At 47.6% G+C, this 26,289-nt stretch overlaps 2 protein-coding genes across 2 annotated transcripts; one reads left to right on the forward strand and one right to left on the reverse strand.

Annotated features, from left to right (window-relative positions):
• Positions 1–8,276: 8,276 nt before the first annotated feature.
• LOC125758318 (uncharacterized) lies at positions 8,277–9,134 on the reverse strand. The gene has a single exon (XM_049415364.1). The coding sequence runs from the start codon at positions 9,132–9,134 to the stop codon at positions 8,277–8,279; it is 858 nt and encodes a 285-aa protein (XP_049271321.1).
• Positions 9,135–10,487: 1,353 nt separating this feature from the next.
• On the forward strand, positions 10,488–25,349 carry LOC125758319 (solute carrier family 2, facilitated glucose transporter member 8-like). The gene is made up of 5 exons (XM_049415365.1): positions 10,488–10,679; positions 15,556–15,753; positions 20,184–20,423; positions 21,630–21,929; positions 24,996–25,349. Exons 1-5 carry the CDS (start codon positions 10,488–10,490, stop codon positions 25,347–25,349), a joined length of 1,284 nt encoding a protein of 427 aa, XP_049271322.1.
• Positions 25,350–26,289: the final 940 nt, after the last annotated feature.

Here is a 26,289-nt window from a genome sequence, read left to right on the forward strand (position 1 = left end):
CTTCGACATCACCCATGCGCAGATATTCTGGTACGTCGAAAATAACAGTTCATGTGGCCTTTTGCATTTAGAGCCGTGCACTTAGGTGGGCACACGTACGAGTATCAAAGCAACCCAACGCGAGGGATAAGCTGTTATTACTACACAATAATATGTGTATATGTATTTCAACTACCGTGCTTACCTGCTTTATTATTCGTACATGCAACCACATACCATTGCAACAATTGTCGACGGACAGAAGGTCTATAGGGAAGCGACGCAGACGAGGCAACGGTCATACCATTATATAAAAGACGCTGATTTATTCGTGAGTGGGTATTGCTCGAACAGCGTAAGCACATTGCTTGTCGGCGTCAAAGTTGTAGAACCATAAGACTATATGGTTATGCAATATTTCTAAACAAATTAGCTTGACACAACATTATTGGGCTTGAAATATGACTTCTCGGGAAAAATTGGCCTTTGTTCGGGTCATTGTGAAGCATGTGGCATACGCGTAACTGCTTATGGGGACGGGGCGGAAAGCTCGGCGGCGCTGAATGGATGCTGTAAGATGAATGTATAAATGAAGTGTTTAACCGCCGGGTCAAGAACTCTTGGCCTCTAAGACCAAGCCAAATGTGCAACAGACAAATGCCTCACTGGTGAGCACTCTCGTAGCCGGCAGGGGGGGGGGGGGGGGGATGGCTGAGGAGGATCGAACCCCTAACCCCCCGATATTTTTGTTTTGCATGTGTATATATACAGGCTACACAATGCTCTGACGGGCTAGTTCGTGCGAATCCACAGTGCTATTTTAGCGTGAGAGGACACCACAAGAAGGAAGTCAGCACAAAGCACTTTGTCGTTTCTTTCTTGTGGTGTAGTTTCGCGCTAAGATAGCAATATATACTGACACACATAAAAACACACGCAGTATACAAAAACTATGGTTGAACCCCCGACCTCGGAAATAATTTCTGGCTACGCTACTGATGGGCGGTATACGACGGCTCAAAGCTTCAAAAAATGCCCCGCGCTCAGACGCTGTAGGCTCGTTTCTTCCCCAAGCTACATGGGTCGGTGCAAGCTTTCGATGGTTGCCGCATGGGGCAGAAACGTCACTGCTGCGCTCGTGGAAACGTCCAATTTTTTGCCTGTGTAGTCGCCTTTAAAGCAACAAAAACGTGTTTTTGTGTGTTGATGAAGTGCTCGGAATCACCATTGCTGTCACAGTGCTTGTGCGTGCGCCTCACACGTGCAGAAACAAATATGGCGCGACGCTTCACAGCGGCAGCTTGGCGAGGCGTTGGTGTGGAGAGTACAAGCGCTGATGTCCGAAAAAATACAACTAAACCTTACACTACGGGCGGGAAAGGCTACGCAAAAAAAGAGCAAAATTATAATTCAGCTCATTAGGACGATTTTGCTAGTGCGGTTTTCAGCGTAGCAGTAGCTGGCTGAGAACGAGAGTACTCCATCGAGCCGAAATGGTCATTACCGAACTCCCTGCACCAAAAGCTCCATTTACCTTCCTCAGCGAAATGGTGACCGTGTGACATGAACCCCATCTCCCTTGAGAAAAAGACGAGGGAGTTAAACGGAGATCACGGTGCCCGTGTGACAGGGGTATTACTCTAAGCTGTGCAAGCCTTGAAACAGAGAAAGTGGACTATTCTGAAGACTAATCTGGTTGCTTCTGGGTTGTTTCTAGGCCTTATCTAGGCGAGGAGGGTTGTTTCTTGGTTGCTTCAAGGTCGTTGCTAGGCTTTAGCTATAGGTGGTGCTAGGTTGTTTCTACGTTGATTCTCAGCGCAGAGTGCTTTGAGTTAAACCACATAGTCACAGACACAATACCGATGTCCAAACTCCAGAGGAAGAAGCTTGCGCTGAAACCAAGCGTTCGCACCTCTCATAGATATACGGGCACGTCGTCGTCAGCGTAGCCCTTCCATCGCTTCGGGGTCTTCTCGTAGCCGCCGTTGCCTTTCCCGTTCCCTAGTGTTGGGCTGTTGCCTTCTTCCCTTTAAGTGGACCATAAGTGAGTAGTGGGATTTACCCAATTTCTGTGGCACATACCCTTGTATGATGATGAGAGTTTCTCGTAGCCGCCGTTGACTTTCCCGTTCCTTATAGTTGGGCTAACTGTTGCCTTCTTCTTTAGTTGGCCAGTGGTGAATAGTCGGATTTACTACATTTCTGTGGCACATACCCCTTTGGTGCGCTAACTGTTCTCTTCATTTTTAGTGGATCTGAAGGATATTTCCCCCGGAATTTAGGATATATCCCCCGAGATATTAAGGATATATCCTTAATATCCCGGGGAATATTAGGAGCTTCGCTCTTAATATCTCCCGTGCAAGCGTCCATGTTGAAATCATTGGCGCGTCTGTCAGCGTGGACAGCTTGTGTCTGTGTCATTCTTTGCACGCACCGATTAGCTGCGAGGCGTGCGCCATTACTGGTGACACTGTTCCTAAAACATGGTTGATCCCTCCCACAGGCAGGCAAATCACTTCTCCGCCCCTCCTACAGCTTTCACGTTCAGTGCAAGTGCATACATCTTTTTGTTAACTTCAATAAAGTTGCTTCCCTTTATCTATCCTGCGTGGGAGATGGTGTATTTTTTTTTTCTTTTCCTCCTCCTACTCCGCGCTATATGTATACCCCCACTGATACGTCTGTACATGCGCGCTAAATGACAGGTGTTATGAAGAAGCTCCGGCGTAGCGTCAGACGGCCACTGCGTAACGGAGGCGCACAAATGGGCGCGCGCCGGCGCCAGTGCGTCTGCCGCGGCTGTGACGTCGCTCCTCTGCAATGCGCAGACCGGCGAGGCACACGCGGTGGTGCGTCAGCTGTGCGCCATGTGACGTCACTGCACCTCGCGCATGCGCAGCACGGCACTAGGACTGCCACGCGAAACTGCTCCACCTCGGCAAGAGTAGCTAACGCTACAAAAGTCACAGTTTCGCCCTGAGGGCGAAGCAATGAATGCGATAGCAAGAAATTGGAGTGTCACAGGAAGGACGTCAAGCAGCTAGAACCTTACTGCGGGCGAATGATTTGCAGTATTCAGTTGAAGTATATTAAATATGGGATAAATGGGAAAAAGTGGACGAGAAAAAGAACTCGCAGCCCGTGGGGATTGAACCCACAACCTTCGAGAGGTAAATTTGGCACTTGCCTGTCTCCTTTACATCCTTTTTTTTTCTTTTTTTTTTTGGATATGAATGATATTGTTTCGACGGTTGCAGGTTCGGCTCGCTGATGGCCCTGGGAGCGGTGTTCGGCTGTCTCGGTGGGGCACTCCTGACGCAGCGCTTCGGGCGTCGCTGGAGTTTCGTGACCTCGGCCCTCGGCCTGCTCGCCACTTGGCTATGCATTGGCTTGGGGCACGACGTGTACCTCTTCTTCGTAGCACGCTTCGTCAACGGCTTCTTCACCGGCTTCGTCTCGCTCGTCGTTCCTGCGCACATAGCCGAAATGTCTCTCGTCGCGCACCGCGGCACGGACGTAAGTTGACCACGCTGAGCCCCCAGTGCCATTGCTACATCGCGTGAGAGGCAGAGCGCGGAGCATCCGAGACACATGGCTGACTGAAGCTGCCAGAACAAGGAACTTTTCTTTATGTCGGCTATGGTCTTTATAGTTAACCGGCAAATTATGTGACCAAGTACAATCATGTACAACTGAGTGCAAACGTAAACAAAAAAGTAGCCATGCGCGCGCTCTGACAGCGCAATCTACTTTGCATCAACCACGTAATTGAAAAAAAAATAGCAAGAACGAAGAGGATGAAATGAGATGTGGCAAAAGGGCATGTAAATATATTTAGTTAGCTAGTTCCAGGACCATGCGCCGACTTAAGGGGAAGCATTTAGTAAGATATTTAAACGTTCGCGTTGGTGTACTCAAAAATACAAATAAGAGGTTGAGTGATACGGTAAAACGAAGAGATTATAGCCTCAGTTGCCTTGCAGGGGTTCTACGTGCCTTCGATGAAGAAAAAGAATAACTTTTTATTCAGAAAAAGGGAGCGCGTTTAGGAGCTAGATGGGTGGGGCCCCATGTCCAAGGCTCCACTGGCTTGTGCCGCCAGCCTAACGTGGTCCAGGAGCGCTATAGTGGCACCTCCGGGTCCGAGCTAGCGAGGAGTGCCTCCCACTGCTCCAAAGATTTTTCTATTCTGTATTTATGCTGTACGCATTTGAGGTTATAAGATGCGGTAAAGGGTTGGCGGCGAGGCGCGACACCACGGACAATTTCGCCCATACAACGTTGGAAAAATTGTGTTTATTCGCAAAAATTTGGATACACCCCGGTTTGAATTTTACGGAGGTCCATGGCGTCCTCCCTTTAAAGAGATTTGTGGGAGGTGCCCTTTTTCTGCCGTGCGCGCCGCTGATGACCAAGAAGCTGTCGTGGAACCATCCGAGCTGGGCCCTCTGGTTACCATCTAGGCCTGCATGTCCCGGGCACCAGCCCAACCTACAAGTGTTTTTCAACTCGTTTCCCAAGAGGTTGCTAACCTTTAGTGGGAGACAGCCTTTTGTGAAGAGTCGGCAGGCCTCCTGCGAATCCGAGATTACGGTGATTATACTAGTAATGCTGTTCCGGCGGATGGAAACCGTTCATATATTTTCTATTTGCGGCACGAATCTTCATATTTCCATTTCAGCCTACGCATCCGCGGATTAAACTTTTAATTCACATATAGACGAAGTAACGTATTGCTGGATCAGCCAGAAAAGTGAAATGTTTCTTGGCCCCAGAGCAATCAGCGCAAGCCTTCTGAAGTCTGCGCGAAGTGGAGTTTATTGAGATCTTAGAAAAGAACAACGCGCGCAAGAAACATGCAGAAGGAGGTCTGATGTAACTAGCCTGAAGAGGCCACTGTCCAAGATTACCAACAAAAGTTAGTTGAATCGCAAAAACCGCAACATTACATGAAACATGTGTATAACACACAGATAAAGGTAAACAAAACTATATTACAGACAATATTCTTAAAGAAATTGATACAAACCAAATAGTATAAAGCAAGTAAATGAATACAACCTAGACAATTGTTTCTCAAGCGGACAAGTTTAAGCACTGCGCTGGATAAGAGCGGGTAATGTACCCAAATAGGGACAGAAAAAAAAGAGTATATCTTCCTTAATCAGCTCAGATAATAGGCATAAAACTTCCATTTGACGTTGGTCTATTGGACTTAGCGTTAGAAAGATCATGATGAGAAAACCGCAATTGACGGTATTAGATGGATCAAAGATTTCGATAGCGTAATGGCTGGATACTTAGTTAAAACAGCAACTGGAAGTATATCGAAGCTATGTAAAGTAATGAATTGCTATTGCGATATGAACTGACTGTTATTACCATGATGGTTGTGTATTTTATGTGCTAAATTGGAGATATTCCAGTAAGTCATATTAATGAGCACTAAAAGACAATAATGCCAAGGAAAGTATAGGGGATGTTTTTTAGTAGTAAATGTAATGTAAATATGAAGAAAGAAAAGTGGACGAAAAGATAGCTAGCCGCGGGCAGGGACGGAACGTGCGACCTTCGAATAACGCGTCCGATGCTCTACGCGAGCTCTCTAGAGCATCGGACGCGTTATTCGAAGGTCGCAGGTTCGGTCCCTGCCCGCGGCAAGCTATCTTTTCGCCCACTTTTCTTTCTTCATATTTACCTTACATTTACTACTAAAAAACATCCCGTATACTTACCTTGGCATTATTGTCTGTTAGTGCTCATTAATATTGTGTATAACAAAGAAAAAACGAGCCCTTAAAATTAACACTTCTTTCCTCCAGTACGTCATGTAGCATATGAATGTGAAAGAAAGCGTAGTGTAAATAAAATCGGAGTATTGATTTAGTGACTTATCTGATAAAAATTCTAATGCTGCAAGCTACATTTCCGTGAGCAATTGATGTAATTAGAATATCTTAGGTTCACATAAATAATAACAAATAAGAAGGAGGAATCATTGAACGGAGCATCGAGCATATCAGTTAGTTTGAATGTGGCTCGGTATGGAGAAAATTGTCATATGAGTGGAATATAATGAAGGGCGTCAGGTGTTTTTGCTGTATCCTTTTTTCTTTTTTTATATTGCGCCACAATACTATGCTAAACTCTTTACGAACAGAACATAATACTCTTCTGAAGTAGTCCTGTCCGGTGCGCGTAGCCACTGCTGTCGAGCGGTGTACCGTGGAGAACCCTGTAACCTCTATACTGCACAGTAAGGCACTTTTGACGGCTGCAGTTGATACACAGATCAGAGAAGCTGGTTACAGAATAAACGTAGGAGTTAGTAATAGATAATAGAGTAATAGAAGAAAGCTACCGATTATGATCGCAACGCAATTTTAACTTTCCTGAACTCACAGGTAATTCCTTTCTCAGAGAGTACTGATACATACACAAGAGAATGAAAAAATCCCGCCATATCCACGAAGTGAATGATGACTGAGGAGCTGGATCGGAGATAGTCGGGTAAACCGTGAATGCTCCATACAATTGCTCTACTGTCATTTAAAGACGTCACGCGTTGTTATAGTAGCGATTGTGGTTAAGTTGTTGTCGAACCACAAGCGGACGCAGACCTTACAGAACGTGTGGTCCAGGAAAGCGCGCTTGAAACACCCGTCGGTGCCACCAACTCCAGGTAGCGACCCTTTCGGCTCTTGGTCGCTGCATCTCGCGCCCGTACCTCTTCGAGGTTCTGTTGCCGCCGCTTCCACGCTGCTTCAGCTTCGCGGGCTTGTATGCCGGGGTCCGCACGACGCTGACGTCTCTCTGCGGCCTCGCGAGCTCTCACCGCAGGGTCTTGGTGGTGAGCCCTCCTGCTGCTGCCTTGCGAGCCCTCCGCTCCACCGCCATGTCTTCTTTGTTCATTTTATGGGTATCGAAACGCACTGCCGGAGTAGAGCGAGCGCCACATGCTACAGTTGGCTATGCTATATGTGGTTTTGCCTGCGTTATTATCATCATCAATGCTCTCGAAGAACAAGAGGAAGAAGACTTCTGTTTCGCACGAGCGTGCACATGCTACAGTTGGCTATGCTATATGTGGTTTTGCCTGCTTAAATATCATAATCAATGCTCTCGAAGAACAAGAGGAAGGAGACTTCTCTTTGGCGCGAGCGTGCAAATGCTACAGTTGGCTATGCTGTATGTGGTTTTGCCTCCGTTAATATCATCATCAAGGCGGTCGAACAACAAGAGGAAGAAGACTTCTCTTTCGCACGAGCTGCGCCTGTAGCGGTCGCCTCTGGAACTGAGGTTACGCTCACGACACGGGACTTTGCCCCAGCCTAAGAACCTGGCGAGCCAGCTCCGAAAAGAGAAAATTAAAAGTTACAGCATATCCAAGGGTGAATGATGAAGAGCTTGGGCGAAGCTCCTGAAGAAATCATGGTGTAACCGTGAAATGCACGCCATCTAGCGTGCAGGGTGCCGCTGCTTTTCTTTTTCTTTTTTTCTTCTTTTTTTGCCCCCATATTGCACACATCTCTATGGGACAGCGCCATATAGTATATCGTCACTCAAGTGCAGTTTGCATGCTGCTGCTGATGATGATCATGTGTTGGCGGCCTGCCCCTTTGCAACGGGGGAACACTCTCAGTGTCCTGACCTCAACAAAAATAATAAAACAAATAAAAAACAAAAAGAAAAGGAAAAAAACAGAATAAAAGAAACGGAATGAAAAACACACGATAAAGGCAGGAGACGCGCACAGGGCAGCCTAGGTCTTATGTCCGTCGTACCTTTGCCCACCACTCGGAAAGCCGCCTTTTCGTGACTGCCACCACGTATCGTCCACCCCCACCGTCACTGCTGCCATCTTCCTCGAGCACTTGAAACCCCAGCGCCTGTGGGAGGGTTGCGCCCTCCACCGGAGCAGTTGGGAGACTCCTGCATCGAAGAACGAGGTGCTCCTGCGTCTCCGTCTCTACACCGCAAACTCTGCACAGGCTGCTGACTACATCGTCGTCGAACCTTCTGCGGTACTCAAGAGTGCGAAGAGCCCCAGCTCTCGCCTCGAACAGGAGGCTGCTGCCAATACTGTTGTCGTAGAAGCGCGACCCACTGATGCTCTCCTTATATTTCCTGTAGCACTCGAGGGTGGACTTGGCCTCCATAGCATTTCTCCATCGGATGTCCTCTGCTTCCCTGACTCGCAGGCGGACCTCGACCGCCCACTTAGCCGCAGTTTCAGTAGGGATGGCTTCTGCAAAGAAGCCATACTTCTTCTCCAGCTGGTACAGTCGTCGTGTTCAGTCAGTCCTCATGCATGTCGCCGAAAGATACTCGAACACGCGGCGCACCCACCGAATGCGCCGCATGAGCATGAGACGACCCCGGTAGACAATCTTTCTGGCGTCTTCCCGAGCTTCAAAGCTGGACCATCCGACGTCCCCCTGTACCGCCTCGTTGGCAACTCGACCATGGCCACCGAGCGCCGCACGACCAACCTCTCGTTGTTGACGCTCCAACCACTCACGTGTCGTTGGCGATATGCACACAACCGCGTTCGCAAACGTCAGGCCCGGCACGTGAACCATTTTCCATAGGTCGCGGATCATTTGGAAGCGGTTGCAACCCCAGAGGCATCGACGACAGAGGATTCGTTGAGCCTGCAGCGCAGCCTGTCGAATCTTGGTCTCGTGCAGACTGTACTTCGCTGCATCCACACACAGGGTGACTCCAAGGTACCTGTACTCGTTGCGTGCGGCCAGTGGTTCTCCTTCCAAGGTCAACGCCGCTGCATTGGTGCTCCCTCCAGCTAGTCGGACAACCGCTGATTTCTTTATGTTGAATCGGAGTCCAAGACTCACGATTTCTGTCTGGCAGATGTCGAGGAGGGATTGCAGCTCCTGGTGACTCTCTGCCATAAAAACGAGATCGTCCGCAAAAGCCAAACCAGGCAGGTGGTGATTCTCGCTGGCACTAGTTGTGCTGAAACGCATGCTGAATCCAAGGTTTGAGTTCAGCAAGGCCCACTCTAGTCTGGATGCGTACATGATGTACAGCAATGGCGACAGTGGGCAGCCCTGCCTCAGACCCTTATTTACACGAATAGGGCCAGTTATTATGTCACCCAACTGCACACTGACTACATTGTCGCTGTACATCCGTCGTATAGTGGAGATCAGCAGTTGTGGTTGTCCAAGGCCAGATAAGCATGCGAATAGAGGACCATGGGGCACGCTATCGTACGCTTTTTCAACATCCAGAAAGCAGCACAACGACGTCCTCCCCTCTTTTCGGGCTACTTCTGCACATTGCGTGATGACGAACAGATTGTCATCCAGCCGTCTGCCTGGTCTGAAGCCATTCTGCAGCTCGGTCAGTAGTCCCTTGGTCTCCGCCCAGCCACTCAACCATGCTTTGATCACTCCCGCCAATACGCGATACATAACGCTGGTGACCGTTATTGGCCTGTAGTCCTCTATGTTTCTTGCATCACCGCCCCGTTTGGGGATATCACACTGCCCTCATCCCATTCTTTGGGGATGGGCTCGCCTTAGATGATGGCCGTGAGGATCTCTGCGAGCTGTTCCCTCGAGTCCTCTCCCAAGCACTTTAGTACGCGCGCTGGCATGCCGTCGGGGCCAGTGGCCGTTCGGGCCCTAACCCGCTTCAAAGCCCGTTAAACTGTGAGCCTTGAGAAGGCCCAGGGTGGTCCTTCCTGGCCTGGAGACTGTTCAGTATTGGGACTGGCTGCCTCCTCTTCAGTAAGGGGGGTGGTCGTAGTCAGGCCTGAGGCCCCGAAAATCCGGGAGAAGTGCTGTGTAATGTATTCACACGGCTCGTTGACCGGCTGCCCCGTTGCCGCATCTACGAGTGGAGGTGGCGAGGGGGCGGTCCTCTCCAAGGACCTGACGTATGTCCAAAACTTGTGTGCTGCGGACCTTCCTTCCTGTCTGATGGACTGGATCAGCCTAAGGTTGTAGTCTGCTATCTTCCATTGAACTAGGGCCTGCACCTTGTGCTTTTGGTCCAGATACACAGCCCACTTCTCTGCACATACCTCAGCATCTCTGTGGGACAGCGCCATCTATTGAATGATACGGGAGACGCGACGGCGGGGACACGCCGCATGGGGCGACGACCAACCAGGTGATGCTATAAGGAGCTTCGCCCCTAATACAGAACAAGCCAGGTAACGAGTAGGAGCTTTTGCAACAATTTTCGTCCTGATTTATACCATATAAAATGTGTCAAATGTGTTTTAGGTTGTCTGAAGGCCGCTGGTTAGGCATTTCGTTTTTTCTGCTGTCGACGTTTGCTGAACGACTACGCGAAAGAATGCGCACCAGTCGTGCGTCCCGCTTTCTTCTCCGCTACCCTTTCCTCGGTCCTTCATACCGCATAAAACACACTGCTGCAAATGAACCTAGCAAGCACAGACCACACCGCTTTAAGCCTGCCTATATACGTGCGCGGTACAGGGAGCGCTGCACCACCTGGTCATCACGGTGGGCATGCTGTATGCGCACACCGCCGGGCTCTTCCTGGACTGGTCCTGGTTGGCGCTGTGCTGCGCGCCACCCGCGCTGCTCCTGCTCCTGCTCACCGGATGCCTCCTGGTCGAGTCTCCCCGGTGGTTGCTCTGCCACCACAGGCGACAGCGGGCCCTGGAAGCCTTGCTTAGCGTACGCACAGCTGGATACGAGGTGCGATGTCTGTCTATCTATCTATCTATCTATCTATCTATCTATCTATCTATCTATCTATCTATCTATCTATCTATCTATCTATCTATCTATCTATCTATCTATCTATCTATCTATCTATCTATCTATCTATCTATCTATAGATTGGGAAGAATTAGGGATGAGAGTTAATGGAGAGTATCTCAGTTACCTGCGATTCGCTGATGACATTGCATTGGTGAGTAATGCGGGAGACGAATTACAGCTCATGATTACTGAACTGGATACGGAAAGTAGAAGAGTAGATCTGAAAATTAATATGCATAAAACTAAAGTAATGTGGAACAATCTTGGCAGAAAACAGCGCTTTGCGATAGGTGGCGAGACACTGGAAGTTGTAAAGGAGTACGTCTACTTAGGACAGGTAGTAACCGCGGAGCCGAACCATGAGAGTGAAATAACTAGAAGAATAAGGATGGGATGGGGCTCATTCGGCAAGCATTATCAAATCATGAATGGTAATCTACCACTATCTCTCAAGAGGAAGGTATATAACAGCTGCATCTTACCGGTACTTACCTACGGAGCAGAAACCTGGAGACTTACAAAGAGGGTTCGACTTAAATTGAGGACGACGCAGCGAGCGATGGAAAGGAAAATGATAGGTGTAACCTTAAGAGACACGAAGAGAGCAGAGTGGGTCAGGGAACAAACGGGGGTTAAGGACATCATATTTGAAATCAAGAAGAGGAAATTGATATGGGCCGGGCACGTAGCACGTCGGCAGGATAACCGGTGGTCATTAACGGTAACTCACTGGATTCCAAGAGATGGCAAACGCGTGAGGGGGAGACAGAAAATTAGGTGGGTAGATGAGATTAAGAAGTTTGTAGGTATAACGTGGCAGCAGAAAGCACAGGACCGGGCTGATTGACGGAACATGGGAGAGGCCTTTGCCCTGCAGTGGGCGTAGACAGGCTGATGATGATGATGATGATCTATCTATCTATCTATCTATCTATCTATCTATCTATCTATCTATCTATCTATCTATCTATCTATCTATCTATCTATCTATTTCCGCAAGGGAGCTATTGACGCCACTGCAGAGTACACAAAACATTAAGAAACGGCTCCGCGGCCCACCACATGTCCCGATATTTATTACGCATTGAGGTCCTTTAGCAGTGCCGGTTAGCCGTATGGTAAGCACGGAAATACCATACCGTCGTGTCCGCCAGGTGATCTTCTTTTTAAATGTTCCTCATTGCGTAACCTTGCACTCGTTGCCGATCTCTCCGCCAATTCTGATCACTTAAACCGATGCTTATTTTGCCAAAATCAATGGGTTTAATTGAATGCAGTTCTTGTACATTATTAAACTTTTTACGACCCTAAGGGTGTCTTATTGAGCCATGAGAAATGTCTTTAGCTTTACTTTGGTTCATGGATGTGGGCGCGAAAAGACAAGGACGAAGGGGATAAATTGACGAGCGTAGCGATGCGGGCTTGTTGGTCTGTCTTGATTCTCTAACCGTCTTTACAGCTGGAAATTGGTTAAGCGTCAGCGGCAGCCAGCTTTAGTCGCACATACGATCGGAAAAAGTGCCATGAAATGCTTCGTATTAAATATGACCACCTCACCTGATGCTGAAACTAATAATTTTGCCGTGCGCAGTACAAAAATTCATTTAATGCAAAGTGAGGTATTGGGCTAGTTGGTTTTTCATGATTGTAAAAACTGCGCTACAGTTACTGCGAAATACGAAGTTAGGAGGAAGACACGAAACGAAGTGGACACTGCAAGCGCAAACTATCAACTGAAATTTATTGAAGAAAACTTGAAGGTAAGAAGGACATCCAGAAAAGGGAAAGAACGGTTTACCGAGAGTGTAGGGTGGCAATCTTGCTGAACTGTCTTCATGTGCTCCACGTGGGGTGATTGCGATGAGGTGATGGGGTGATTACGATTGCGAGAAGAGTCCAAGGCTCAAAGTTCTTGTCCGAGTGCGCTGATTCGATTGCTATCTCTGGCTTTTGATGAATTCGATTTCCGAGGCGGTTCGTAGAATGGAGCTTGTACTGACGCATGCGCTTTCCTGGTCCGATATGTGGAAGGCTTCCCAAATTTCGCGTGTAGTCTTCTTCTTTGATTTGGCCAAAACTGTCGTTTTTTCTAACATTGGGCGGCATCCACACTCTCTGCAGTGCATGGAAAGGTTGCCTGTTTTCGCCGTCTGCTGGCATGCATAGCGATGCTCTTTGAGCCGTTCATTGAGGCATCTTCCTGATTGTCCAATGTATGCCTTGCCACATGTTAGTGGGATGGTATATACGATTCCTACTTAACATTCAACGTATCTATTAGCATGACGTGTTCGGCACTCTTCAATAAATTTCAGTTGATAGTTTGCGCTTGTAGTGTCCACTTCGTTTCGTGTCTCCCCCCTAACTTCGTATTTCGCAGTAACTGTAGCGCGGTTTTTACAATAATTTAATGCACTTTTTTGGAGCCTTTAGCAGTTTTCACTATTTTCAATTGGAACGAATAGTCGGCAAGCAAGAAAGTTGTTCTGCGTATATACATTTCCACCACACCCTATAGGCTTCCCAAGCAACGCTTAGCGGCGCTGCTGCTCTTGACAGGCAGCGTCATCTCTGACAGAAAAACAGAAACTGGGGTGGTAGCAGCGCGCGTTTTCCCTTCTCTCCACCGCGTTGCTGCTCGCTTCTGTGCACGTGCAGAGCTCTCGCGGTGCACTTTCGGCGCCTCGCAATGTACCGCTTACAGTGCGGCTTCAAAAGGATTTTCAAGCTTGACTGGCACTTCCGAAAAGCGAACTTGATAAAATGAGAAAGGCTCGTCAATAACGCTAACGGTGAAGAGCAGACGATCGACAACAACGACGCCCAACTCAAAGCGAAATGCATTTCCCAAGTCGCGATTACACCGTGTAGGACGTATACCTCGAGGTAAGTCTCATTCTGTCATGTTAAAGATGAATAATGGTCCACATTCACTCCGAAATGAAGCCGTACACGCTATCGATGTTCTGCGGCGTGCACGACGAATCATATGATTGTTGTTTTGATATGGCATGCTTACAGTAGCAGCCGTGTACTTTCGTGAACAAACGTTTGCGGCGTGCGAAAAAAAGATTATACGGCCATGGCACTGCTTCCTGAGAAGGTTAGAGTCACGTCCTCCGTGCCGCTGGAGAATCACCCGCCGATTAAGACGCGAGGCAGCTAGCTGAGCTTTAACCACTGTGAAGCAAGATGAACTGCTCGCCTCGTTTTTTCGGCTCTCGCGTCATGCTTGCAGTCTCTTTTTATGATATCGACTTGACAGGCGTATAAAACCTGCTGCGTGAACGCGGCTAGAAAATCGCACAAAGTCAGAAGGTGGTTAATTCAAGGTTGCAATCGCAAAGCATGTATTATGTGCCAGTTACATTTAGCGGCTTAAATATATATCACCCTAATAAAGTGACAAAAACAAAGCAAACCTGCAGAACGATGTCAAAGCTTGCTGCAAATGCACAGACGTCCGTTCCGGCGTGATAAAGCAGCCTTCCCGACGCGTGAAATGCAGGCGCCGAACTTCTGACGATGTGCCGAGTTCAGTTGAATTCAACCAACCGCGCAATGCTAACGGTATAACGCGAATGTGAACGTTCAACAACGACGGGTAGGTCTCACGAACACGGGGAATCAAAACACAAAGTTGCTTCACCTACAACCGTAACTGGACTTTAATAATACGAGAAGACAGCGAGTAATCATTAATGTAGTCGCTGCGTGCATGCGCCGCGTTACTTACCGATTCAGGTAGTCGGAACGAACGGAAGCGATGAACTCAGACAGCCAAAATAGAAGGCGAGACAGCGCTGTCAGCTATCCACGCTTGCCGCCTTTATTTCTCGTACGACACGCCCGGGAAACGATACAGTTTAACACGTGAATCGTGTGCCTTGGTGTTGTCTGCACTGTTGTGGCTGGCCGCTAAACCGCAATACTTCGGACCACGCTTGCGCTTCTGCGGGGTCGCTTCTGCCATCGCGGAAATGCGCAGCTTCGCACAGCAAGCCCAGTTACCCGCACCGAGAGAAGAACACGTGTGCTACCGCTACCGTGAAAGGGGCTGAGTCGGCCGCGCAGAAGCTTCAGAGCTTTCCGACAGAGCCGCAGCGCGGCTGGCGCGGCGCTGTCGTCGCGCCGCATACTTGAGCTTGGGTTCCCTATAAACGCGAGGTTGTCATCCGTGAGATAATGAGATAACCTAACACCTCCTATACACCCATAAAGTGGTACCAATTTTACTGTGCAACCCATCGCGGCATCTCAAGTGATGGTATTGTCATATTTCATGCGTCGTCTCTCTCCACTCATCCACGTTCATCCACCAGCATGCTAACGTTGAGCTATTTATATACATCATTAACCGTTGGGGTTGCGCATATCTCGGAGGTTCTTCAGCGGCTTGATTATCACCCGCAACATGGCCCAAAGGGCCCACGGTCGCGTTTTCAAATGGCATCGCCCCGCCGTGTGGCCGTGTGTCGTCGCGCCGCATGCATAGATATAGGAGCCGGAGGGCGTTCGTACTTAGGCTTTCCTTGCGCCACGGTATAATTTTCCACCGAGAAGCGAAGACAGCTTCGCGTTCTACTCTTGAAAGCGAAGCTCAGGCGTCACCCAAGTTGTTTTATTTCTAAAGGTATTAAAGGAATTCGTAGTCTGCCCGCCACATGCGTCGTCTTTTTGTTGTTTCGTTTCGACTTCGGAGTAACACTGAGCGGAACGCAATCATGTACTTTGTCGCGTTTCGCTATGTGACGCCTCGCGGAGTAAACAAATTGGTGATTAGCGGTGGCGGTGGCGCATCTCCGTGCAGGCTGCGACGGAGGTCGAGTTCGAGGCGATCGCCGCCATCTTTCCCCACTACAACACGCCGCCTGTGCACTACATGCTCGCCGTACTCGTGATGGGTGCCCAGCAGTTAAGTGGTATCAACTGCGTGTTGCTCTCCGCTACAAACCTGGCACCCAAGGAGGAATCCATGAACAGCCTCACCGCACTGGCACTCATTCAGGTATGAGCGCAGGCGCTCGTTATTTCCTGCACTAAGTCCGCTGAACGTCGCTTATGTACGTAGTTGTACAGACAACGCGCTCTTACGCAAATAACGAATACATTGAAAAGGTACTTGATATCTTCGGGCATGGTGATATACCCCTTGTTTCGTTTACCGTGCACGCAAATATAATCATGGCCGGCGAATATAAAAGAAGCTCCACGCTTATGGCTCATTCACACTGGGGAATCCGCCGGCCACAGCGACCGGAATTCGTGCGCCGCCGAAATTCCACATTGTTCACACCACTTAGCAAACGTACCGCCGAAACTAGGGCGTCTAGTTGTCATCGTCCCTTCGCGCGAAGGAACGCTGGCATCGACGCGCTCTGCGTTGTGCACGCGTTTCGTTACGGCGAAGCGCATAAACAGGAGCAGGGTCGTCGAACTGCTGGGCCTGCTGCAAAGCAACTTTCTGGCGATGTCTGACGAGGAGAAACATGCATTCGCCGAACAAGAAACGACGCAAGCAGTTGTGGTTGGTTCGTTCTGATTTGCAAGACGCGAGAAGCTCCGGCGGCAGCTGCCGCAAAAATCGGTCCAGAACCGATCGGCGCGGAATAGGCTTTTCCGGCGGATCTCGCTGCCGCCGAAGCGGATTCCGCGCGCTCTCGCCGCCGAATGTCTCAGTGTGAACTCACCATTATGCGACGCCGCCGCCTTAGAGCACTCCCTTTTAAGAGGAACAGAATCGCCACATCACAATTTACGATGGCATTCTGCCGTTTCCCAATATGAGCCCTCGTGACTTTCGCATTGTTTTTTCGTATGATTATTTATAGCTGGAGGGCAGACTTTTTGGCCAGTGATGTTTTTAGGCATTCGGAGCTTGGCATTCGTTGCTTGCACTCGTCTGCATAAGGTATATTTATAACTCAGACTTCGGGTACAGAGGTTCGACTAATGCAACAAGGAAAATGTGTGTACTTCATTCAGTCATGGCGTAGCTAAAGAATGCTACTTCAAGGACGTACAACCAGATTCATACTGGGGTACATGAGCCCTACCCAAAATCGTCGATAATGACTTCCTTGATTCCATTTTCTTACTATCACAGTGGTATTTACAAGCAAAGGTGTTTGTGTATCGATTTAGTAACGTGCTGTCAATACTATGACTATTAGTGCAAATCAGCGCAACCGACAGAAGAGGACAGAACAGAGGAAACAAAGCGCTGTCCTCTCTTCTGTCCCCTCCTGTCGGTTGCGCTGATTTGCACTCATAATCACGTTGTACCGACACGCCCAATACTACAGTCTTCTGTCAGTACTATGTTTTTTTTTTTTGTCTAAGCAGCCGTATCCCTGAAATTTAGTCGCGAAATATATGTCTAGGACAAAACGATTTTTGTAATGTATATACTTTTGCTACGATGAGCAGTTAACATTGTATATGATAAATCAAGATGATTTCATGACTACTTGTACATTTCTGGCAGCATTTACCAATACACATATAATTTCATTAGAACTCGCGTTTCATCAGGGTAATATAACTTTTAATAGCTTCCTATAAAAGAATTATACTTGCCAGTATGAAACCTTTTTGCTGGTGATACAGGCTTCATGCCTAGCTAACGCATAACCCCTAAGTTATCGTTGACTCGTGCGACTGCCCCAAAACGAGTTTTTGGGCCGCAAACTACCTATGGCTGAGCAACTGCCGCTCGGAACAAAACTATGATGAAGTCCGAAATTTAGGTTTTGTCATTCTCATTGACATATTATTTTAGCGCACATATAATACATTATGTGGTCTAGTTCAGGATTCTACGTTAATTTCCTGAATTTTCAAGGAAGGAATACCTTTTATTAAGAGGACCATTACGCTTGACGAAACATCAATGAGGATTGAAGAGAGATTCCTTCATTTAATGCATGCGACCAAAACACAAAGCAAGTGTCAGCGATTGCAGCTGTTCAGGTGTGTATAGTTCCGCTTGCGTAAAAACTCGAGCCATTATTTGCGCTAGTTCATGGCTATGCGTGGTTACTGCTTACGCTGTGTGTGTATGGTATTGTTGTTTATAGTGGCCTTCCTTGCCGCTCTTCCGGACTTTTTAGTGGTCTCCGCCTATCTGAATATTCAACTTAATATAACATGTCTCAAGAAAACAATGAACCAGCTCAGAGCTTGCAGACCGTCCGTTGTAATCGTGTATGTGTTCTGTCCTCATTTGCTCGTACACAGTTCAAGCACACCATGATGTGTGCTACGCGGTAAACCCTGATCCGTTGAGTACAGTCAAATACACATATTTAAAACTCATGAAAATGCGGGTATTAGTTCGATATATCAAGTATATTCCGTAAAATCAGTGCGAATTTCGGTGCGCAAGTTTGCTTCACTGCATTGTTTCGCAGTATCGCAAGGAAGGCGGCTTCACGCCAGCGCGCGAGGATTTTCTTTAGTTTTATTTTCCCGGAATTTTACTTGGATGCTTGGATTACATAGAGGAGTGGGTTACACGTGAAAAAAAATACGATGTAAACAGGAACTGAACATCTTCATGCGCATCTGCGGGTACCCGTTGGGCGCCGGAAGCCTGCAGTCCGCGTTGGCCCTAATGTCGGCCTTGTTCTTTAGTCGGTACTGGGCGTGCCTCTAGGGATGATGTACGCAGTAACGACGTCAGACTTGCTTTCTCCACGTTCGACTGCGTTGATTGTCGCCATCTTTGCGGAGAACAGAAGGCTCTTCTGTTTCACAGCAGTCCTCTCGTTAACAAAGGGAGTGGTGAAATGCGGAGAAGCGAACGGTAATGGCGCACGACGGGCGCGACGAGGAGGAATGACTCGAGAAATTGGGAGGAATCATGGGTGGAACCATGGGGTAAAGCATGTGACAGCCAGCAGTCGTTTCTACTCGCTCTGTGAGGTGTCCTGCTAATCACACCGCTCGCTCTCCCGAACGCGTGCTGGCATCTCTCCTTGCCGTGAGAAAAAGTCAACCTCTTGTTAGGGAAGGCCAATTTCCTGAGGTGTTTTGTATGCCTGATGGACGATGTATGAAAGATTCCGGGAACTTTCGTTCGGTGTGTCTATAGATTGTTCTATGCATTAAGGTTAAAGCAATGTCGTGATGAAAAATAAGAGTGTTATTGACAAAGGAAGGGTCGTTTGGTACCAAAAAATGCACATTCGCTAGTGAAAGTTTTTATTGGCAGGTTTAGTTTAATACGAACGTAGTTCACTTTTCTATATAATCCCTGTTAACTACTAAGCACTATTCGTACCGCTGCACCAGTTTCTTTAGTACCTTTTCATAGAAATTCCCCGCCTGGGAATTGAACCAAATGATGACGGCTGCCTTGAGTTTCTCGCCGTCTTCAAACCGTTGACCCACAAGCCACTTTTTCAAGTGCAAGAAGACGGAAAAGACATTTCATGAGAGATCAGGACTGTACGGGGGCTGATCAGAAGTGTTCAACCAAAATCATCAATGTTCTCTTTGGTTCTGGCTACGGTGTGAGTACGCGCGATGTCATGGAGGAGGGCGATTCCCGACGACAGTTTGCCGCGCCGTCGATTTTTGATCGCACGTCTAAGCTTGATCAGCATTTCGCAGTATACGTCAGCTGTAACTGTGGACCCACATTCCATGAAATCAACCAATAGAACGCCGTTTCTGTCCCAGAAAACGGTAGCCTTCATTTTCCGACTCGAGTACGAAGATTGCTTGAATTTTTTTTTTTTTTTGTGAAGAGGAGCGGTGCCACTGAATTTACTGTTGTTTTCTTTCTGCACTGGCGTAGGCTATCCCAGTTACGTTGCCTGTAACAGCGTACGAAAACAAATCATCTCCGTCTTGTCGGTAGTGGTCCAAAAACGCTCGTCCTCTTGAAATTTCTTTGCCGTTTGAGTTAGTCGGTAAGCATTTTTGGTACCCACCTTGCAAACACTTTCTGATGTCCGAGCTTTTCAGTTACAATCATGCAAATTGCAGCGCGGAACCCAAGAGGAAATTTATCCGACAGACCAATAACTCTCAGTAGTCAATCTAATCGCGATTCCTGGTCCGCTTGTTGAACAGTTTATTGGTCTGGATTTCACTCTTCATCGTGCTCATTCGCGCGGCCATTTGGGAAGTCTCCACACGATTTTCTGACCTTTCCTTAAGTCAGGCTCATAAACTAGGCATAACCAAGTGAGACAAACAAGCGCAGACTAACAACTGGGTTCACCAAAACATGAAATCAGCCTTTTCAGTTAACCAAGTTGTTAGTCTGCGCTCGTTTGTCTCGCTTCCTTTTTCGTGTCCCGTCCCACCGCGCAGTTTGACCAAGATGAAGCCGTACCATCTTGCCCAGCTTTCTAAACGGCTTACTCGATATAGTCATGTTTGACTGTACCGTGCGATAACCTCACCCCTTGTTCCCGTCTGCTGCAGTCCCTGGTGGCGTCTCTCGTGGTGCCTTTCCTGGACTTGGCGGGTCGGCGCAAGTTGCTCATCCTCTCCACTGTGGTGTGCTCTGGTAGCCTGGTCACGTTGGGCCTGGTCTACTACCCTTTCTCCCATACAGTGAATAGTGGCGGCAAAACAACATCGCCGGATGCCTCAGAATCGGTGGTACCAGTCGCGACCGCTTCCACTTCACACGAGTCAAACGCGGTAACGTTTGCCATACAGGTGAGTGCAATTATACGAAGAACCATCCTAATTTCTAAAAAAATCTAACTGTTTGCTTTATTGATTCTTGCTCTAAATTCACATAAAGCGCGCATTCATCAGCTCTTTCTAATTATCATTAACTATTGCTCCAAATGATAATCTATTCTCAGGCATACGTCATGTAACTTACCAGATATGCAGTTCTATCATCTTTGAGGAACCTTTTAAGTGGTGCGAGAAAGTGTTTCAGCTCTGTGTCATGAAATATTTCGAGAAAGTTTGCATTGCTGTTCCTACCAAGAAGTGTGAAGGGCCGCTGTTCAATTATTCTCGGTTCGCTTTGACCCGTTACACGTGTACTCGGGAAAAAGCCTGAGCTCTCTTCTTTTAGCTAGAGCTAATAACTATACTATTGACTTTGCAGAGCAGCACGAGGAAAAAAAAATTACGATGTCTATACACCTTTTCTTGAAGAAAGCCCCTGCTCTGCTTCGGCGAACCATCACTGACCTCAGATCTTTCGCCATTTTCACATCTTTATAGCAAGCCGGTCCGTACTGAACTAGAACATTGGTAGCCATATTATGGGCAATTGTTGTCATATACGGGATCTCCGCTTGATCGCGCGGCCCCGTATTATCAAAAAGGTCATTCAAACTTGGCGTAAATCTATGTTGATGATACGCTGTGTTTAAGACAAAAAGAAGTGCTGAGCATTTTCGATGTAGCGGAATGTATACGCAAACGAGAAATCAACATGCGAGGTGACTTGACATCCTTTATAACAGCAACACAAGTTTTAAAAAGACACGGATCACACGTGCTGGTCACCCTTTGCGCTGAGTGTTTTTATTCATCGATTTCTTTTTTCAATCACTTGTAAAGATCACGTGCAGCCAGCAAGCCCGCCAATACCTCTTGGTGTGATGGTAATGAAATCCGTGGGTGTAAATTGCGTGCAGTTTATATGATTTCGTGGCGTTTTCATATTGAAATAATTTTGATTTGGCTCGTATTTAATACGTTTAACATGATATCCTCCGACGTCCTCGCATCTTCATACTTCTTCTCGATGTAAATAAAGAGGAAGCACAGTAGCTTTTTAGACGTAATTTTTTTTCACATTTCATAGCATAGTTCCTGTTTCGGTCAACAAGACATAATTTTTCGCATCTCTCGCTGGTTTGGTCGCGCTAGCTTCAGCTGAAATTTCCATCGGTGCAGGCCTTTTTGGTTGCTGGCTACTCTGCCGGCCTAGGTCCAGTGCCATGGATCCTTGCTGTGGAGTTGACTCCGTTGCGTGGCTCTGGCATGGAGTTGGGCAGCGTGTACGCCGCCAGCTGGGCTGCCTTCTTCGTGACAGCGAACTACTTCTCCACATCGAGTACGATGCATTGGCTGGCAATCACGCTGTGGGTGTACAGCTGTCTGACTCTCACCAGCGGTCTCTTGTTTCTGGCTCTCCTGCCAGAGACTGCGCATGCGTCCATCGAGGACGTGCTGCTCGTGGGCCAAGAAGTAAAGGTGGGCAAGACCGTGCCCCGGTCGCGCATTTTCCTCGTACCGTTTTGTTTCACTTTTTTTTAAGTCAGCTAGAACGCAGTTGATTGCCGTGTAAAGGGTCAGAAAGTCTACCAAACTGACATTCACGGCCTGTGTGAAAATAGGTTTGAGACAAAATGTGCACATTGGTTCGAAAAATATATGGAAGCGAGAGAGTCAAACGTGAACGATGAATGCTGATTACAAATAGTGGAAAACAGCACAAAAACACACTTTCCCTTTACTTCCTCAAGCTGTAGATCCACGTGAAATGATTGTCTAAGCTGCATTTCTTGCTGACATGCAACAGAGCCTGGACAGTAATTATGCTCATAGTCTGTTCATGCTTTTTAAAGCACAGAAGTACAACCACAGCGTTTGTTCGTACTTGCTTGCTCGATCTCGTGTTTGCAACGTACCGGTGAGCACATTGGTACGAGAATTCGTCTTCATATACATATATGTAGTTTATTGAGAGTGCGTCGCTTAGCGGTTACCCTTAATTTACTGAAAATCCTGCAGGAGCTTCCAAAAGCAAGCATTGCGTATGCTGTGCCTGTAAGCGCATAGATATACCTCTCACACCCTTCAAGATGGGTATGCTTTGCAAATTGACAATCGTGGTGTCACCGCTGCAGATGACTAACCTTAACATAATGCCAAGTACTTGGAACTAGAGCTGTGCGCCGCCGCCTGCATTGCTCACGCCGCTCGCTCCACCGCCGAAGTCTCAAGAGTGATCGCACCGCCGCCGCCGCCGCCGCGCAACAACTGCGGCGCGCCGCTGTTTGTCATTTATTTTAATCCAAGCGGGGAATTTGAAAACAAAATACATCCATTCACGGAAGTTGTTGTTTCTTTCTCTCCACGAGAAATCTCGCGAGTATTCCGTGACCTTAACGCTGCAGCGTCTACCAGCATTAAAGGACGATGTCTCAAGTGTCTGGCATAGTATATTGGCCATGTTCTAAAACCTGCTGGGTCATTACACGACAAACGTCTCAGCCATTTTGGCGACCATCTCAAATGTATTCGAAAAGTCATGCTGATTTCTCGCGTTGAAAACGGAGAACTACTAGAATATTTCCGAGAGAATCAAATTCTTGGTCATGTAGGAGCCTTCCGAATTTCGCTGAAAGTCGTCTCAGTGTTGTTCGTCAAAAATTTTATTCTGAGACTATCATTTCTGGTTTCGATACTAAGTTTGGTTTACCTATTAAGCAAAGGCGTTTCTGTGAGGTGTTCGAAGCTCAGTAATACTCCTGCAATTTTTCTGCGTGCACCTCCAGATGTTTTGGTAAATTATTTGCATGTTTTCACTTAAAATATTGCACCATGTATCAATATGTGAGGGTTGAACACTTACTCTACGGAAGGCATATTTTATGTGAAAAATTATTTCATACGCCTGAAGTTTTTGAACTTCGCGAGGAAAATTCACAGATTTAGGAAAATCTCCGTTTTCGTCCACACTGAGACGCAAGTTACACCGCGTCGCGCTCCAATGAAAAATAAGCTTTATACCTCAATCGAAAACAAATAAATACCTTTTACATAGCAAGTTTTATCACATTTTTCGTTTTAAGGAACGAAATAATTTTTGAAATGCCCCATTGATGGCTCTCTTCTCATTTGGTCATGCGGCAGCTTCCTCAGTGAAGCCTCAAGGGAAAATTTCAGAAATTATTTTCTTCCTTAAAATAAAAAATGTAATGACTAAACTTGCCATGTAAGAACTGTTTATTCACTTTCGCTTCAAGTATAAAGCATATTTTTCATCGAAGCATCGCGTGGTTTAAATTTCGTGTCAATGTGGACCAATTTGCAGATTTTCCCAAATTCGCGCATTTTGCTGTAAAATTCAGAAGCTTCAGTGGTATGAAATTATTTTTAACGCTGAATTTGGACGAAAAGTACAGGAAGTTTCTTTTGAATGCGGTCTATGCTCCTTTAACGTTTTCCAGTGAGCTGCACGCGTCTTTTCGTCGGGACATACCTCATGTTGTCTGGGTTGCGGCGTGCGCTTAGCGTTTCGTGCACGATCCGGTGGAGCCCTTTGACCAGCATGCGTATTTTTGCCGCGTTCTCCGTTTCGCGACAATTGAGTACACCAGGTGTGAGTAGTGGGGTTCGCCCAATTCCTGTGGCACGTACGCTTTTTTTCCCGTGGATGCTTCCTCATCACGGGATTAATGGTGGGTAGTGCGGCTTGTCCAATTTGTGTGGCATATACATGAGCTACGGACAAACTGCCTCCGGACATCCGCATCGCTTTGGCATATACAGTGTCTCCGTAATAAATGTTCATAATACAGCATCTCTTCTATTTGGTTACAAATTTGGCGATAAAGGTAAATGTAATGGCTACTTTGGCTACTTTTAGCTTGAGTTCTGGTGTTTTTTTTTTGTTTTTTTTTAATTCCACCCAACGTCAACCCTGACCGGGTGGTCGTGCCACTAAAAAAGCTGCGTTTGTCACGTGCCAACAATAGGCGAACACGCGAGGGGTTAATGAGGGAAGAATCATTCCTTGCTGGATATAGCAGTGCCATGCAGTTAATCCGCCTGAAAACGCACATATTACGCTTAACTGCTTTATTCATCGGATTTCTCCCCAAAACATGCGAAATGAACTTTCAGTACTGTTTAGCAGTGTTTGATAACGGCATATGCGCACTATTAAATAATATTGCGAGTACTTGTACCGTTGCAAAAGGTTGAAATGAGCCTATTTCGAAATAAATTTAGTACCCACAATAAGGCGTATTAGTATGCCTGCTCCTTTCGCTTTGGTGGGCGCTTTGAACTAGCTTAACCTCAGAGTTTGTTGTATTAAATATAAAGATAATTAAGCGCCCGGAGGGCGTTTGCGGGAGCCGACATGCCACTAGAGTGTCTCGATGCCCTTCACGCTGGTCGTGCGGTGTGCCGGCTTGCCATTGCATGGTGCGCCTTACCTCCGCAAATTAGTCTTATGTTATGTGTGCCAGATTGCCGATGCTGTGCTCCAACTCCATTTCACGCTACTGTGCACCGTCTTCTACCCAGTACCACCACAAGGATTCGATACGACACACCGCAAAAACACAGGAGCAGGCCTCGAAGCAAGACGTGGAAGCCGTCCCTCGACCCGCACCGCAGCCGACCAACGCCGTCGCAGCACCACCGGGACATTCGATCAAAGCCGCACCGCCGAAGAGGCAGAAACGACCGTCAGTGGCCGCCAGCCGCTCGTCCGCCATGTCCCGGTCGAGGTGTAGTGAAGCCTTCAGGCGGGCTCACGGCATGGGCAACCCGAGAAGGCCGTTTTGGGGCGCTCGACTTCTGTGGCACCGATGCACGAAGGACGAAATCCCGGATCCCGAGTTGGCTCATAGGAAAACGTCGCTGCGGCCACAGTGACAGCCAAACTTTCTGCACGTTTGCGTTATCGCTTGTTTTTTTTTCTTACTCGCGAAAGGCCTGCAATTCATAGGCAGGAGCGAATTTTATTATTACGAAACTAAGGTAATTCGTTTGAGTGTCTTGCTGTTCTGTGTGCGTTTATAAGTGTTTCATATGCAATCGATTAGACCATCGCTTTGTTCTGTTTCTTTTCTCAAAGATATCGCGGAAACGCGAAACATCTTCAAGCTTTGCAGTGCACTGATATATCTTTGACCTTCTGGTGCAATTCCCGCAAAACTATCACGACCCCGGAGCAATTAAGTGCTTTCTCGGAAACTGTTCGCACAGAAAAAAGAAAGCGGGCTACATGTACTAAGTCGTGCACTCTTGGGGTGAACACGGATCAGTGCGACCGCGCTTCGCGGAACGCCAGTGCATCTGGCGCCGATGCGCATCGAACCGAAGCGGCGCGGTCGCACAGGGACCCGCCGCTTTTCCGAGCTTGACAACAAACAATGGCGCGCTCCAGTGTGTAGCAGACGTTTTCCTGCAGCCCTAATCTTAGACAATCAAGCACCGTTCTTGCAAAAAAAAAATAGATTTAACAGCTTTGCTTGCTTGCCGTTTTTTATGTGAACGCTTGCAGGTATAACTTCAAACGGTTCGTCGTGATTGTACTTAGCAGCGAGAACAGAAGGATGACATGTGCCTCCCTGGACACGTCTTCCATCGCCAGGCAGAACACTTTGACTTTGCCGTGGCGATGAAAGATCAAGAAGGCAGGGAGGAACCATGCGCAGTTTCTTTTAAGGGCACCTCCCTATAAATGTAAAAAAAGCTCCTTAGGCGGAAAATCTAGAAACAAATGCAGGCTGATCTAGTGTCAGGAACACAGTCCTGCAGAGAAACGATAGTGTGAACGCCCTTGCTCGAGCGCTCGCGAACCGAGCACAGC

The sequence above is a fragment of the Rhipicephalus sanguineus genome, chromosome 4 (assembly GCF_013339695.2).
Source record: "Rhipicephalus sanguineus isolate Rsan-2018 chromosome 4, BIME_Rsan_1.4, whole genome shotgun sequence".
Lineage (NCBI taxonomy): Eukaryota > Metazoa > Arthropoda > Arachnida > Ixodida > Ixodidae > Rhipicephalus > Rhipicephalus sanguineus.

Coding starts and splice junctions, on each gene's coding strand:
- LOC125758318 (XM_049415364.1), bottom strand. CDS start 9,134: ATGTACAGCGACAATGTAGTCAGTGTGCAGTTGGGTGACATAATAACT.
- LOC125758319 (XM_049415365.1), top strand. CDS start 10,488: ATGCTGTATGCGCACACCGCCGGGCTCTTCCTGGACTGGTCCTGGTTG. Junction 10,680..15,555: donor TACGCACAGCTGGATACGAG/GTGCGATGTCTG, acceptor ATCTCCGTGCAG/GCTGCGACGGAGGTCGAGTT. Junction 20,424..21,629: donor CGGTAACGTTTGCCATACAG/GTGAGTGCAATT, acceptor CCATCGGTGCAG/GCCTTTTTGGTTGCTGGCTA.